Source organism: Phlebotomus argentipes, unplaced genomic scaffold (assembly GCF_947086385.1).
Source record: "Phlebotomus argentipes unplaced genomic scaffold, Phlebotomus argentipes genome assembly contig_15, whole genome shotgun sequence".
Lineage (NCBI taxonomy): Eukaryota > Metazoa > Arthropoda > Insecta > Diptera > Psychodidae > Phlebotomus > Phlebotomus argentipes.
The window spans coordinates 10390135-10402333 of NW_026776181.1; the positions used below are offsets into that span (position 1 = coordinate 10390135).

General features: G+C 44.4%; 1 protein-coding gene across 2 annotated transcripts in view; it reads right to left on the reverse strand.

Annotated features, from left to right (window-relative positions):
* Nucleotides 1-2784: 2784 nt before the first annotated feature.
* LOC132262751 (LIM domain transcription factor LMO4) overlaps nt 2785-12199 on the reverse strand; it is an 80699-nt gene continuing 71284 nt past the window's right edge. For both annotated transcript variants that reach the window (XM_059762157.1, XM_059762156.1), the window contains 2 exons: nt 3477-3683; nt 2785-2944 (listed from right to left, as the gene is read on the reverse strand). In XM_059762157.1, coding sequence (XP_059618140.1) covers nt 2812-2944; nt 3477-3683 — 340 coding nt within the window. In that variant the 3' untranslated portion in view covers nt 2785-2811. The remainder of the gene's footprint in view (nt 2945-3476; nt 3684-12199) is intronic.

The window sequence follows — 12199 nt, forward strand, 5'->3', positions numbered from 1 at the left end:
GGTGTTTTCATCAAAGCTTGAGTGCGCTGAGAGACGCCACAAATTGCTGGAATTAAGTGGATTCCCCACATATGTACGGGATTGTATGCGAAAGATGAGATTGTGAATAAATAATGCAATTAATTTCGTTTCTTAGACACACACTCTTCCTCCAGCCGAAGGTAGACTATTTCATCGCAATCTTGAAGTTCAGGGGCCCGGAATGGGCCATGAGGGTGCCGGTGCTGGTTCCGAAGAAGGGTTGAGGCCGAGGAGGGAATATTAAGAATTTCTGAGGAGTTATTCACCCCTCAAATTATACTGACTCGAGACGCTATTCATCAGTGAAATTTACGTATTTATCTTATAAGAAATTCATTCTTTGGCCAAAGTGTGTCGCTCTCTTGACCAATTATCACAATCCAGCTGTGGATGTGCGCTGAGTTGTTCGCCCCTGGGTTTGAGTCAAGGTTTGAGCACTCCCTGGATAATTAATCCTTCTTCTCAATGAGACGGAGATTTGACGATGGAGGAGGGATGCGATGAAATTTCAAGGATGGAAATTTCAATTAATTACATAAGAGGAAATTGTGTATGATAAATAAGGCGAAATATTATTTTCTCATCACCCAAAGGAAAAGTTATATTTTCCTTCCCTCTTATCTCACACCATGTGAGTGTGCGATAGACGCGCGTCGTTTGCATAATACAACTTTCAATAATTAATCGTGACAATCCAATGCAATTCCTCGAAGCGCGGCACAGCCTGAAGAATCCACTCCAGAATCAACTGAGACAAGGACCCTTCGTGGTTTTCCCTCTCCAAAATCTTGGGCGCACATGAAACAGGAAATGAATTTCGCGCTAGAGAAACCTCAGCACTTCCGTCACATCAAACCGCCAGTATTACAAAATCAACAGTTTCCACTCTGTACAGCATCAATTAATTTTTTTGCACTTACCTTCTACCGCCCCTCACGTCTCGTCTCGTCGAATAGCACGAGCGATGTACGCACATTAATTTAATTAGGAAATGAATAATTAAATTTTAATCAATTCACAATATAAAATTGCGCTCCTGCTTCGCAATTTTCCAGGGAACGGCGAACTGTGGGGTGAAAATTGGATTGGAGAAAAAGTGAAAATGAGGAGATTTTGGCATCATTTGAGCAGCTGAACAATTCATGTGGTCAATTTATTTTTTTCCCCGTAAGTTCGTTTTGCAAACTTCAGGCAGATTTTTGTTCAAGATTCATGCAGTGAAGCTTAATTCAATATTGCGGTGTTTGTCATGGTGTCACAGATTACTGATGGTTCACATTGCTGGAACTTACCTTTGCGATGATTCTTAAATTCTCTTCAATGGCAGAAAATACGGTGAAGCAATAAAAGTCCTTTGCCAAATGAAACGCCATTTTCAATTAATTCTCTTAAATTCATTTAAATATATTTATTTTAAAATTATAATTTACAAGGTATGTGTGTGATTATAATTAATTAATAATAGTCAAATTGCTTATGACGTAATTAATGGTTGGTGTAATTTTTATACTTTTCATCTTCAATATCAATTTTCATGTTTTATTTCACATTTAAAGAGTTCATCTCAAATTCGCTATCATTTCCACTGACATTAAGTTCTTTTCCTCTGGTTCAACACTTATTACAAGTATACAAAAAAAGATCGTTTTAAAGTACTAAAAGGATAAAAAACGAAAACAACTTTAAGTCTGTCTTTTTTGCCTCCTCCACGGGGAGTCGCGCCCTCCTGGCCGTCCCGCCCTGCGGCGAAATGGGAAGAAGGAAGAGAAAAAAGGGGGGAAAGTCGAGCGTCTTGAACGAAAAGTGAGGTGAATTTCTGTGTTTTCCTCTCTCCCTCCCTTCAGGATTCTATTGTACACACAATTAAAGGATTCTTATGCATTGTGTCACCCCAAAAGCCCGGCGAGGCGGACAAATGAGGTATCGCCAGGCGGCACGAATTCCTGCGCCACCTGCTCATTAATTTAATTACAATGTGGTAAATGCGTCATCACCATTGCTCTCGTCGCCGCTGAGCTGGTGGTGTGCGCCGCAAAAGTCACCACCGGCCGCGGCCCCGTCACTGCCACTGTTCACGAAGGGGCTGCCATCCTTGGCGTCACGCTTCCGCACAAACTCACTCTGGCAAGCGAAGCCCTTGCCGTTATTGTCCTCTTGCTTGTCTCTCTTATCACTATCACTAACTGACTTGCTCACTTGCTTAAACGTGGCGCTGAGAGGATCGCCGTTGGGACAGCCGCCGCCCATCATGTCGAACTGTCCGGAGAAGACCTTCGGAGAGGGAAGGGCCAGCGTCTCGGGTGGCATCTTGTCCACCTCATACACGGGCTTGAGCAGCCCCAGCCGCTGCCGCTCGCCGCCGCCAGCGAACGGATGCATGAAGCCCTGGAAATCGTCTTTCTCAACCTTGCAGACCGGCGGAGGCGCGAACCGCTGCCCCGGCGGCGGATGGTAGAACTTCCCGCCCACATCAATCTCTGGCGGGTAGAAGTGCGGCGGGACGGCCACCGGCGGGACATAGCCGCCCCTCATGTGATACGAGTAGTGCGGCTGGCCGAATGGCTCCATGCCGCACTCACTCTTGATCATCTTCTTCATCAGCTCCATTTCACGGCCGTACAGGCTGCTGTAGAGGTGTTCATTCGGCTGGGACGCGGCGGGCGGTGGGGCGCTTGGAGTTGCATGGGCGCGCGCGAAGTCCTCCTCGCGAATTGGCGGCGCCGTGAGCAGCAACTTGGTGGCCTCCTCCTCCTTTTTGATCTTGGGCGGCCGTCCCAGACGCGGAGCCTCTCAGTCTCTGGATCTCCTGGGTCTGCCGACCTTGCCCTTCCGGATCGGTGGCGTTCCCGTGCTCGCGCCCGTGTTCTTGATCAACTTCTGCCAGTCCTGCTCGCACACTAGACTGCCCGCCAACATGTAATACCTGCAAGAAGGAAGAGGAATAACTGTAGCCCAACGGGGAAGAAATCATACAAATCATTGGACTTTTATCTGGAATCGTAAAATTTTTAATATATCGCATATGAGAGTCATCAAAAAATCCCATATTTTGTCGACTTTTCTATTTTCACAGAGCGTCACAAGAAATGGCCAATAAAAAGTGTCCTCCCTGAAGATGGATTTGTGCCCGAGTTTTTTTGCCCTAATAACGCCCCTCACATTGAAATGCCGCCAAAATGGAGAGGGAAAGCGCAGGCGATTCCCAACAATTTGACTCTCAAATACTCCATAGTCTTTAGAAAAATTCAGTGCTGCATGAGCGAATAATTTTAACAAGTATTTCCTCTCCAGAATGTCAGAATTATAAATCTCTTGGTGAAATGCGCAATGTGTTCGAAATAGGCGAAAAATATGACTCTCCAACAGATTAAAAGCGCGCAAATATATAGGATTAAGGGTTTTTTGGATCTCCAATGAAAATGATAAGGTTTCCTATGTACGATAGAGGATCTTACCTGTCGCCTGGCATTAGCTGCACTGCACATTTTGAACATGCAAAACACTTGGGATGAAACACCTGGTGTTGCACCTGACTCTGTAGATTTTGGTTAGGATTGCCCACCGCTTGATTACTACTAAGTTGCGATGTTGTTCGCATCACCAATTCGTTGGCTTGGATTGTTTGTCCACATGCACTGCATGCGCCTGACATCCCGAACATCCTGCAAAGATAAGAAAAGCCAATGGGTAAGATCGTGCGCCATGGCAAAATCGATGGCATTCGCATTTGGCAACACGAGGGCTTCCAGACAATCGCAATGCGCCCCCGCAGCAGCCGCTCTCCCCTTGGGTTTTGCGGTCTTATAGTGTGGGTGGGAATTCAATTAATTAATTTCAAGTGGGGAAATTCTCGGCTAGGCGACGAGGTGTGTGGCACGTATTGATGAGAGGAAATGGGATGTTTGGGATCCCCTTCTTTTCCTGCCAATTGCGGGACGCCCCTGTGGCACATTAATTTCCCCGGGGCGGCTGGGAACGCGCCGGGCCGGGAGCATCTGGGCGTCATCGCGCCTCCCCGTCCTGTCTTCGCGTCCTCGCGGATCTCCCGGAGAAAGTTGGTCGCGCCGAGGGGGTGGCGAAACTCATTTGTGCGGCAACATCGGTGACGGGGAGTATGACGATGAAATTTAATTAATATTAAAGGATTTAATTAAAATTCATATATGTCGGAGTTTATTAAAGAAGTTGGTCGGATTCGATATAATTGCGCGCGTGTGCTCCAAAACACACTCCAAGGGGGCGCCCGCCCACCCCCACTCGCCTCGAATATCAAGTAATTAGGGCTGTTTCTTCGTTACATAATTATTTTCTTTTGCCATTTTCAAGCACACTCACTTATACGCGCGAGACATGACGATAAAGAAGCCTCTTTATTGTATGCCACTCTCCCTCTCCGTCTCTCTCTCTCTCTCTCTCCCTCTCTCGCTCTCTCGCTCTCTCATTCGCTGCGGATTGTGGAGGAGCTCCTTGCCTCGGATCCTCCTCTACCTCATTAAGAGTGTCTTAATTAATTTCCACGAACAGACTCTGTTTATCAAATTCTTCTTCCCTTTTTTTAATTTCCTCTCCACTCACACAAATTATCATCATCAAGAGCCCCACTGCAAAAGGAGTGTACCAGCAAAAATGTGTTTTACGTGGCGAATTAAATAAAATTCATTGAAAAATTAGAGATAGCACAAAAAAGGCAATGCTACGAAAGAATGCAAAGTTGTTATGAGGAGAAACACATCTCTGAATGCATACTAAAACGAGTAAGATCTAAGATGAATTGTTTGAGCTATTGTTTTCTGTTTATGTCCACAGAAGAATCATAATTTTTTGGCTACTTAATTAGAATGGTATAATGATTTATCGTCGGCAGTGGAAGCGAATTTTCACAATGATGATTTAAAAGTATTTTTTAGCGTCAGAATGAAATGCGCGTTGCATTGATTTTCTTAACAATGCTACCAGTTCGCATCACTTCATTGTCGTTGCATCGCAAGTAGAAACATATCTCAATAAATTTCTCATATAAATAGTTCCCTTATCTACCGTCCCATTTCTTCGCTGGAATTTCACCTGCAATTACAGCATTTTTGCATAAATTTCATCTTGTGTAAATTCTGTCGCCTTATCGAAGAGAGAAAAGGACACAGGAGACACCATAAATTCTGCACAACCATGGAAAAATTCTCTGATAAGCAATTGTAGCGTTGGAAGCAATTTTGGGAGTTGCCGAGGTTCGAGGGGAAAATCCATTTTTCCTCCTCCAGGCTCGTCACTGGCGTACAGAAGTGAGTGTGGCAATTTGACTAACGTGTCAGCGATTGAGGCATAAACAATATGCTAAAGAGGATTTTGATTGAGCATCTCGACGGTGGTGGATTTGGCGTATTTGTGAGCGCCGAGCGCGGCAATCTCGCAGTTACAGCCTAATGGAGAATTGCTGTATTATGACAGATGGAATTTTATTTGGGGGGCACGAGAGAAAGTCTTTCGCTTCTCATTAATTGCCATGGAATTAATTTCAATTTGCTCTTATTACAAAATTACATTCTCCCCTTGGGAGGGCGGCGTCCCGAGAGTGTGGGTGGTAAAAGGATTGAAGAAGGTGAAATGGAGAGTGAATTGCCACCCCTCGGGCCCCCGCCACTCGTGGAAGTGTGTCTCCAAGGGTGGCACTATGTTGTGCTGCTGTGTTTTGCCGGGCGCGCACAACCACCCCACAGTTCTGGCAACAAAAGCGCGCGCCAACATTTGATGTCGTCGTCGTCTCTCTGGCTGGCAGGGTGACTCTGGTTTGTGGGTGGGTGAGCATACGAGAAGGCCATTTAGCTGATTGCTAATTCGAAAACTCTATTCCTTCAGGCCCACCCCACACAGTTCACTCTCTCACAGAATTAATCACGAATATTGCTTGCGAGCTTCGAGATACTCCATCATTATTATTGCCGAACACAAAAGTCAAGCCCGCCCAGCCACCCACGCAGACACACTTTCTGCACTCATCACCATTTTTCCACTTTGCTCGCCGATTGTCACCGCGAAGGAGGCGCAGCGAAAGGGGTTGATGGCGGTTGCCATTTAAATGTGAGCGGAATACACTGTGGACAATGGTTAGGTACATCCAGACCGGCACTGGAAAATGAAGTTCTAGTAAAATCGCGAAATAAGATCTGTTCAACGCAGATGTAGAAAATAAAGATAAGGGCTCCCAATCAGTTTTGGGAAAAATGGATGAGACAAGCGATCAGCACAGGCAAGACAAGATGGATGAAGTCTTAAGCCTGACTTCAGTCACCAAATTCAATTGAGTCTTCAAGTGCAAATTTCACCTAGTTAATCCCCGCACTGTAATTTAACAATAAAGCCCAGCGGAAACACGTGTTCATCTTCTGTACAAGAATAATCCAATCAAAATGCAGGATCGGCCATTGGTAAGGGTGGCGGTGCATCCCTAAAATGTGCCTCTTTGGGGTGAACTTCGAGGGTGTGGGGAGTCGCTACCCGTTTTCGTGAGTGCGGGGAATTTTTGAAGGATGAAAGGCGGTAGAATTGCTCCCCTCGTGATGCCCAATTTGGCCCCTTTTCTTCATCATCCGAGCCACACATACTACATCCATCTCTATCTGTCTCATTCTGGGTGGCGGCTGGTAATGTATGGCGCTGAGGGTTGGAAACGGACGAGTTTTGTATACATGCTGTTAATTAAAGTAATGGACGGGAATTTTCGGGGAGCAAAAGTGGTCAGTGGCGCGCAGGGCTGCTGGCGAATTCGAGAGGGTGCCAAATTGAATGGTGGTCGATGGGGGTGTGGGTGGAAAACGTTTCAGCGTTAATAAGTAATTGGATTAGGAGTGTTAAGACACACTTTGCCCAGTTGATTTTTATTTATTACCCAGTCACAGATACCATTCACACAGTTGATTAGTTAATGAATCTTGCGTAGAGAATTTCGTGTAAATTGCTCATCTATTCAATTAATTTTAGTTTTTTCTCCTCCAGTCGTCCCTCTTGTTAGACACTTATGGGCCCATTCTTTTGCTCTTGTTGCCCAATAAAGTCAGGAGGAAATTAATTTAAAGCCCAAAATGACCTTTTAGCGGGGGAGAGAGAAAAAAAATGTGAAATTAAGTGAATTAAAGATGGAGGGTTGGAGATGAGCTTGATAAATTGGAACAATATGCCACAACATTGATATAAATTTAGCTGCACTTCTCTCCCTCATAATTGTCCTCTTAAATCCTCAATTTAGCCGAAACAATTGCACACAATTTCACTGTGTTCAGCAACAGCGCGCGTGTGTGTGTGTTCCAACCCCTGCAGAAACGAGCTGAATTTTCTATGTAATCTTCCCAATTCAGCCAAAGGGACGGCGATAAGTGAATTTGTGCCAACCCCTCGGCTAGAAATTTATCATTACTCAGGCACCACAAATCGGACGCTGGGAGAGGCTGTGAATGGTCTTGGAGCTTCCTCTCCATCGATGAGATGTGTGATGACACAATAATCAAGAAAATCAAGTTACATTTCAATGGCAATAATAGCGACAATGATTGTCAACCCCTTTCTGCCACCCACTAACCACAAACTGCTCCATTCTAGATTCAACTAATGACTATTGACGGATTAGGGACAAATTGAAGAAAAATCTCTGTGCATTTGCCATGGAAGAGCTCAAAATTGAATGCTTCCAATTCAATTTGGAGAAATTAATTGATGATTGACCTCACATCACGACAAATATGTAATTAAATTATCTAGTGATTGATGATCTAAGTTTATCGCAAGCTGTGTCAAAATTCTCCATATACTTTTGGCTCAAAGTAATATGAGAGCACAGTTGTTGAATTTAGAAGCAAAAATTGAAATTTCGGAAAATGCCACACAAATGCATCAACAAAAGAAGCAGTATAAATCACAGTACTGATACTCAAAATGACAAATAAATCAAAGGCATATTTTTATTGTTGCAAAACAAGAACCAAGACAGTAATATTGCTTCCCGAGAAACAAGAACAAATAGCGAGATGCTGAGGAGCAATAAATTGGCAGAATGTGGTTGGCATGAAGGGGTTTCAGTACAAAATAATTGCTGTGCATTCGAGAGGGCGCGCACAATGACAATTTTCATGTATAGACCAAGTAAAATATGCAATATCGAACTCTCTGCTGCAAAAAAGTGGAGACGCTCCACGGACAACCGAGCTTTCCACCCGCGCTTTTTGCCACCCCCTCGTCAACCCGTGTGAAATTTAATATTCTTGACGTGTTGTTGACTCTCGCAATTCACCTGGCACACAACATATTTCAACCCCATCTCGCAATTATCCTGAATCGTCATTATTAAAAAATAATGAAGAATTGTTGCATTCCTTCAATCCATTTCACGATGACAATTCCCCACGCCCGCCGGAATGGCGAAGAGGAAGCGCAATTCTCGCGTTGTCACCTCGCAAGCCATCCACAGATGCTGCAATCGAACAGATTTGGGATGTTCAGTGAAAACTTTCCCATGCAATTTCACACGGTCAACAGCAGAATCGCACAATTTTTACGCGAATCTAGGCTTCGCTGTCTGAGACTTGGTGGCATTCTTCACTCCTCCATTCAGCGAGATTACTGTATTGTTGCTTTTAACTATTTTACTCTCGCTCCACTCGCCCGAATCGAAAGCACGAAAGCACACTCTCAGAGCTTTTTTTTCAACCACCCACCGAAGGCACCCGCTTGCAAATTGCTGCATGCGAGAGTGTTGAAATCGATTTTCTCCTGCACTATTTCCCCAACTCGCCTTCGACTGTGAGGAGGGTTGGTTAAGTATTGCTGGAGGTGCAGTATTAATTAATTACTAAAGTTCATTACACATTCCATATTATACTTCACTCAACTAATTTTCAACTCAAATTTCGACGTATCGTGCGCTGTATCTGTGCAGCAGCTGAGGGTATTAGAGGTTTTCCGCCCGCCTCGTATATTGGAGGGATAATTATTTAGCTAAGGAAAGTCGAGCACATTGAAGCACAAGTCATGTGTGCCGACGACGAGTGGGTGGAGAATATGGGTTCCTAGCGAAAGAATATTGCACATTCTCAGCAGCTCTCACAAGGCGAAATTAGGAGAAATCTCATGGCGTGGAGGGAAAAAGTGCACATTGTGGAAAGCTCTACGTACACCATGAACTTTTTCAATTCATAATTTCAGGAAGAACTTCAAACGCTAGGTCGCAGAAAAGCAATCTCAGACAGGAATACAGGATGATTCATAGAAAGATATTGACAACAGTTGGTTGTGTTGTGAGTAATGGAAGCCTTCCAAGAAATATTCATTTGCCATAAACTAAAGATCTTGCAGCGAATGCGGAACAAATCATGACCTGATATGCTCAAAGTTTGCGCAGCAACATCATGAGGAAGTTATAGGAAAACTCTCTCGAAATTTATCGAATATTGGCCATATATGAGTGTTCCGCTTGAGAGTCACAAGTTATGCACTAATTAGATCGTTATTAACTCATTAGTTTGTGTTTAACTTTGGGCGCTCTGGGGAGTGCTGCGCAACCCGACGAGAGCGCGCGAACTTTCGCCACCCACCCAATCACAGCTCCCCGGGAGAACCTGGGCCACCCCGTGGGTGCCAATGAAAACACACAGCCTAATTAGGTGATGTGCCTTTCAACGGTATTATATAGAACACCCCCGGCCCCCAATAGTTGGGAGCCTGATAATAAGCACACGTGACACGCGAACAATGAGAGCGCGCGAGTGTCGTTGATTAAAATGGGGTTGGAATGCCGAAGGGTGGCGCAGCAGTGGAGGTTTATTTGTTAATGACTTAAGGTAACTTTATCAAATTGTTCCACCCACTGATTCGCAGGCGAGTAATAAAGAGTGACAAACACACCAAATAAGGCACCTTTTTTCACGCATTCCATCATCATGCCAAGTGATTTCGAGGCGCCTTTGACGATTTGTTTTTATTCTATTAAATTCATTCTCAAACAGCCTGAAAATCTGTTCGTGTCAAAAATCGCAAAACTCCAAATTGAGCATCAATTGAATAATTTCTCTATGCCAACGTCACTCACTGTGTGCGTATGGAATAAATGATTTCTTTGATGTTTTTTTTCGAACTTCTCCTCCGGACCACCCTCGCACAAGTCCACCCCCATGGACTCCTTCGCCTGCGAGATTTAATCTGATTTTTAATTGAAGTTTATTTGTGTTTCACACACTTAGTGAGTCGAGGTGTCTCAAGAAATTAATTTAGACTTTTCCTGCTGCAATTAAGAGGTAGGTAGAAAGGAGGTAACTGAGAATATTCAGAAATGCCAGTTTCTCGGCTCAATTGCTCCTCACTAGATCCAACATTCTAAAGAATAAGTCAATAATTCATGCACCAACTGCAAACTTAAGTGCATTAGACACCTAGACAGATCCAATGTGTACTTGTATATTTGCTCTTCTCGCTCAATGTTCTCGGCACACGAGAAATAGAATGTCTACATTTCTGTGAGGCACGCAATTGAAAAATATTTGTGGCCTGACTGGAGCCCCAGTGCAGGGGCGGCAGGGGTGGCAAAAAAGCGAGACAGGATTGCGAATTTGCCGTGGGAATGATTTGAATATCGCATTTAGGGGGCGGGCGGGGGCGAGGCGCACAGCCGAAGATGTTCGCCTCGTGATTCACACTTTGATGTGGGGCCCTGGGGTAAGGGTTAAAATTTCCAATTTCACCCCCTCAGCGCGCCACAATGCTCATCGTTATGATGCTCAGTAGACACGCTCACATGTGAGGCGGCGAATGGGTGGTTAGTTAAAATACAATCGTTCGCCTGAGTGAACTTCTCCCGCAAACCCCCGTTCGGTGGCTTCGAGCACCAACCCCTTGGTCGCCTCGTCATCATCGCAGCCGCCTGGCTGCCTGGCAAAACAAGCGCTCTAATTGGATTCGTTAATCAAGGATTTAAACGTCCTCTGGCACTATTATACTTTAGATATGGCAAACCCACCATCATCGCACCTCCCAAGTGCCGATGGGCCGGGGGATGCTACAATTAGACGAGACGGAGGATTTCGTCAGCACCCCAGCCACCAATTCAGTACGGACTTGACACGTCACCAGGGCTGGATCTTGATTATTTCACTCTCTGTATGGATAATTAAGAAGTTTCAAGGGAGTTCGTCTCATTGGACGCTCGATTTGATTTCCATTTCTCTGATCACAAGTCCGCAAAACCTTGAATTTCGGACCACACTTTCTGTCTTAGGTGGCAACTAACTCGACACGTGGTCTTGACCGAACCAACGCCCCTTCGTGGAGAGCGCCTCAGCCAGTGAGAAGGAACTCAAGGGTGGTTGGCAAGAGCATGAGAGACAAATTGACATTTGACAAGCCGTTGGCGGAGGCGAGATTAGATTTGAATGGTTGCAAAATAAATTCCCCGAAGCTCCTTAATAAGAACATGAAATCCATAATGGCGGGAATGACAAGAAAATGACGTATTGAATTGTGAGTCATCCGGCGGGAAAAAGTTATACTCCAGCTGCTCGAGCGAGGATTATGGCCTAATTGGATGAAATCAGTGCAAATAATCATTAAAATTTCATTTAGCATGCCGAGAGCGCGACTTTGTCAGGCAAATTGATTCTCGCCGAGACCCCTTTTTTCCCTTACACACGCACAAAGCTTGCGTGGAGAGCTCATGGCGAAAGCTCAGATGGTTGGGAGTGTTCTCAGGAAGTCGTGCGTGTGTGTATTTATAATTGGCACTCCGGATGAGTGAAGGAAAAGTGCCTAAGGATAGCCACAATTGATTAATTTTCACATTTCTCCTATTTATTATCGTCACAATTAATTCATTGACAGATTTAATCAATGCTCCTGTCCAGGCGAAAAATCCCCCTATGAATTTATGTGATTACTAAGGGAAAATTTATTTCTGCTCAAGTGACAAATTCTCAATTTCCCAATTTCGAGGAGTTGGTCATTTTGCTAATTGATGTCCATAACCATTGACAATGCTAATGGGAGTAAATTCAATTCAAGCGATTTGATAGCCAAGCAACAACTGGAGGAAAATATCAGACTGCAAAATTATCATAAAATAAAATGACGTGCAATTTTTGCAATTTATTTTTCGAGACAATTTTAAATTAAATAAATTCTTCCAATTAGTATAATTTATTGGCTG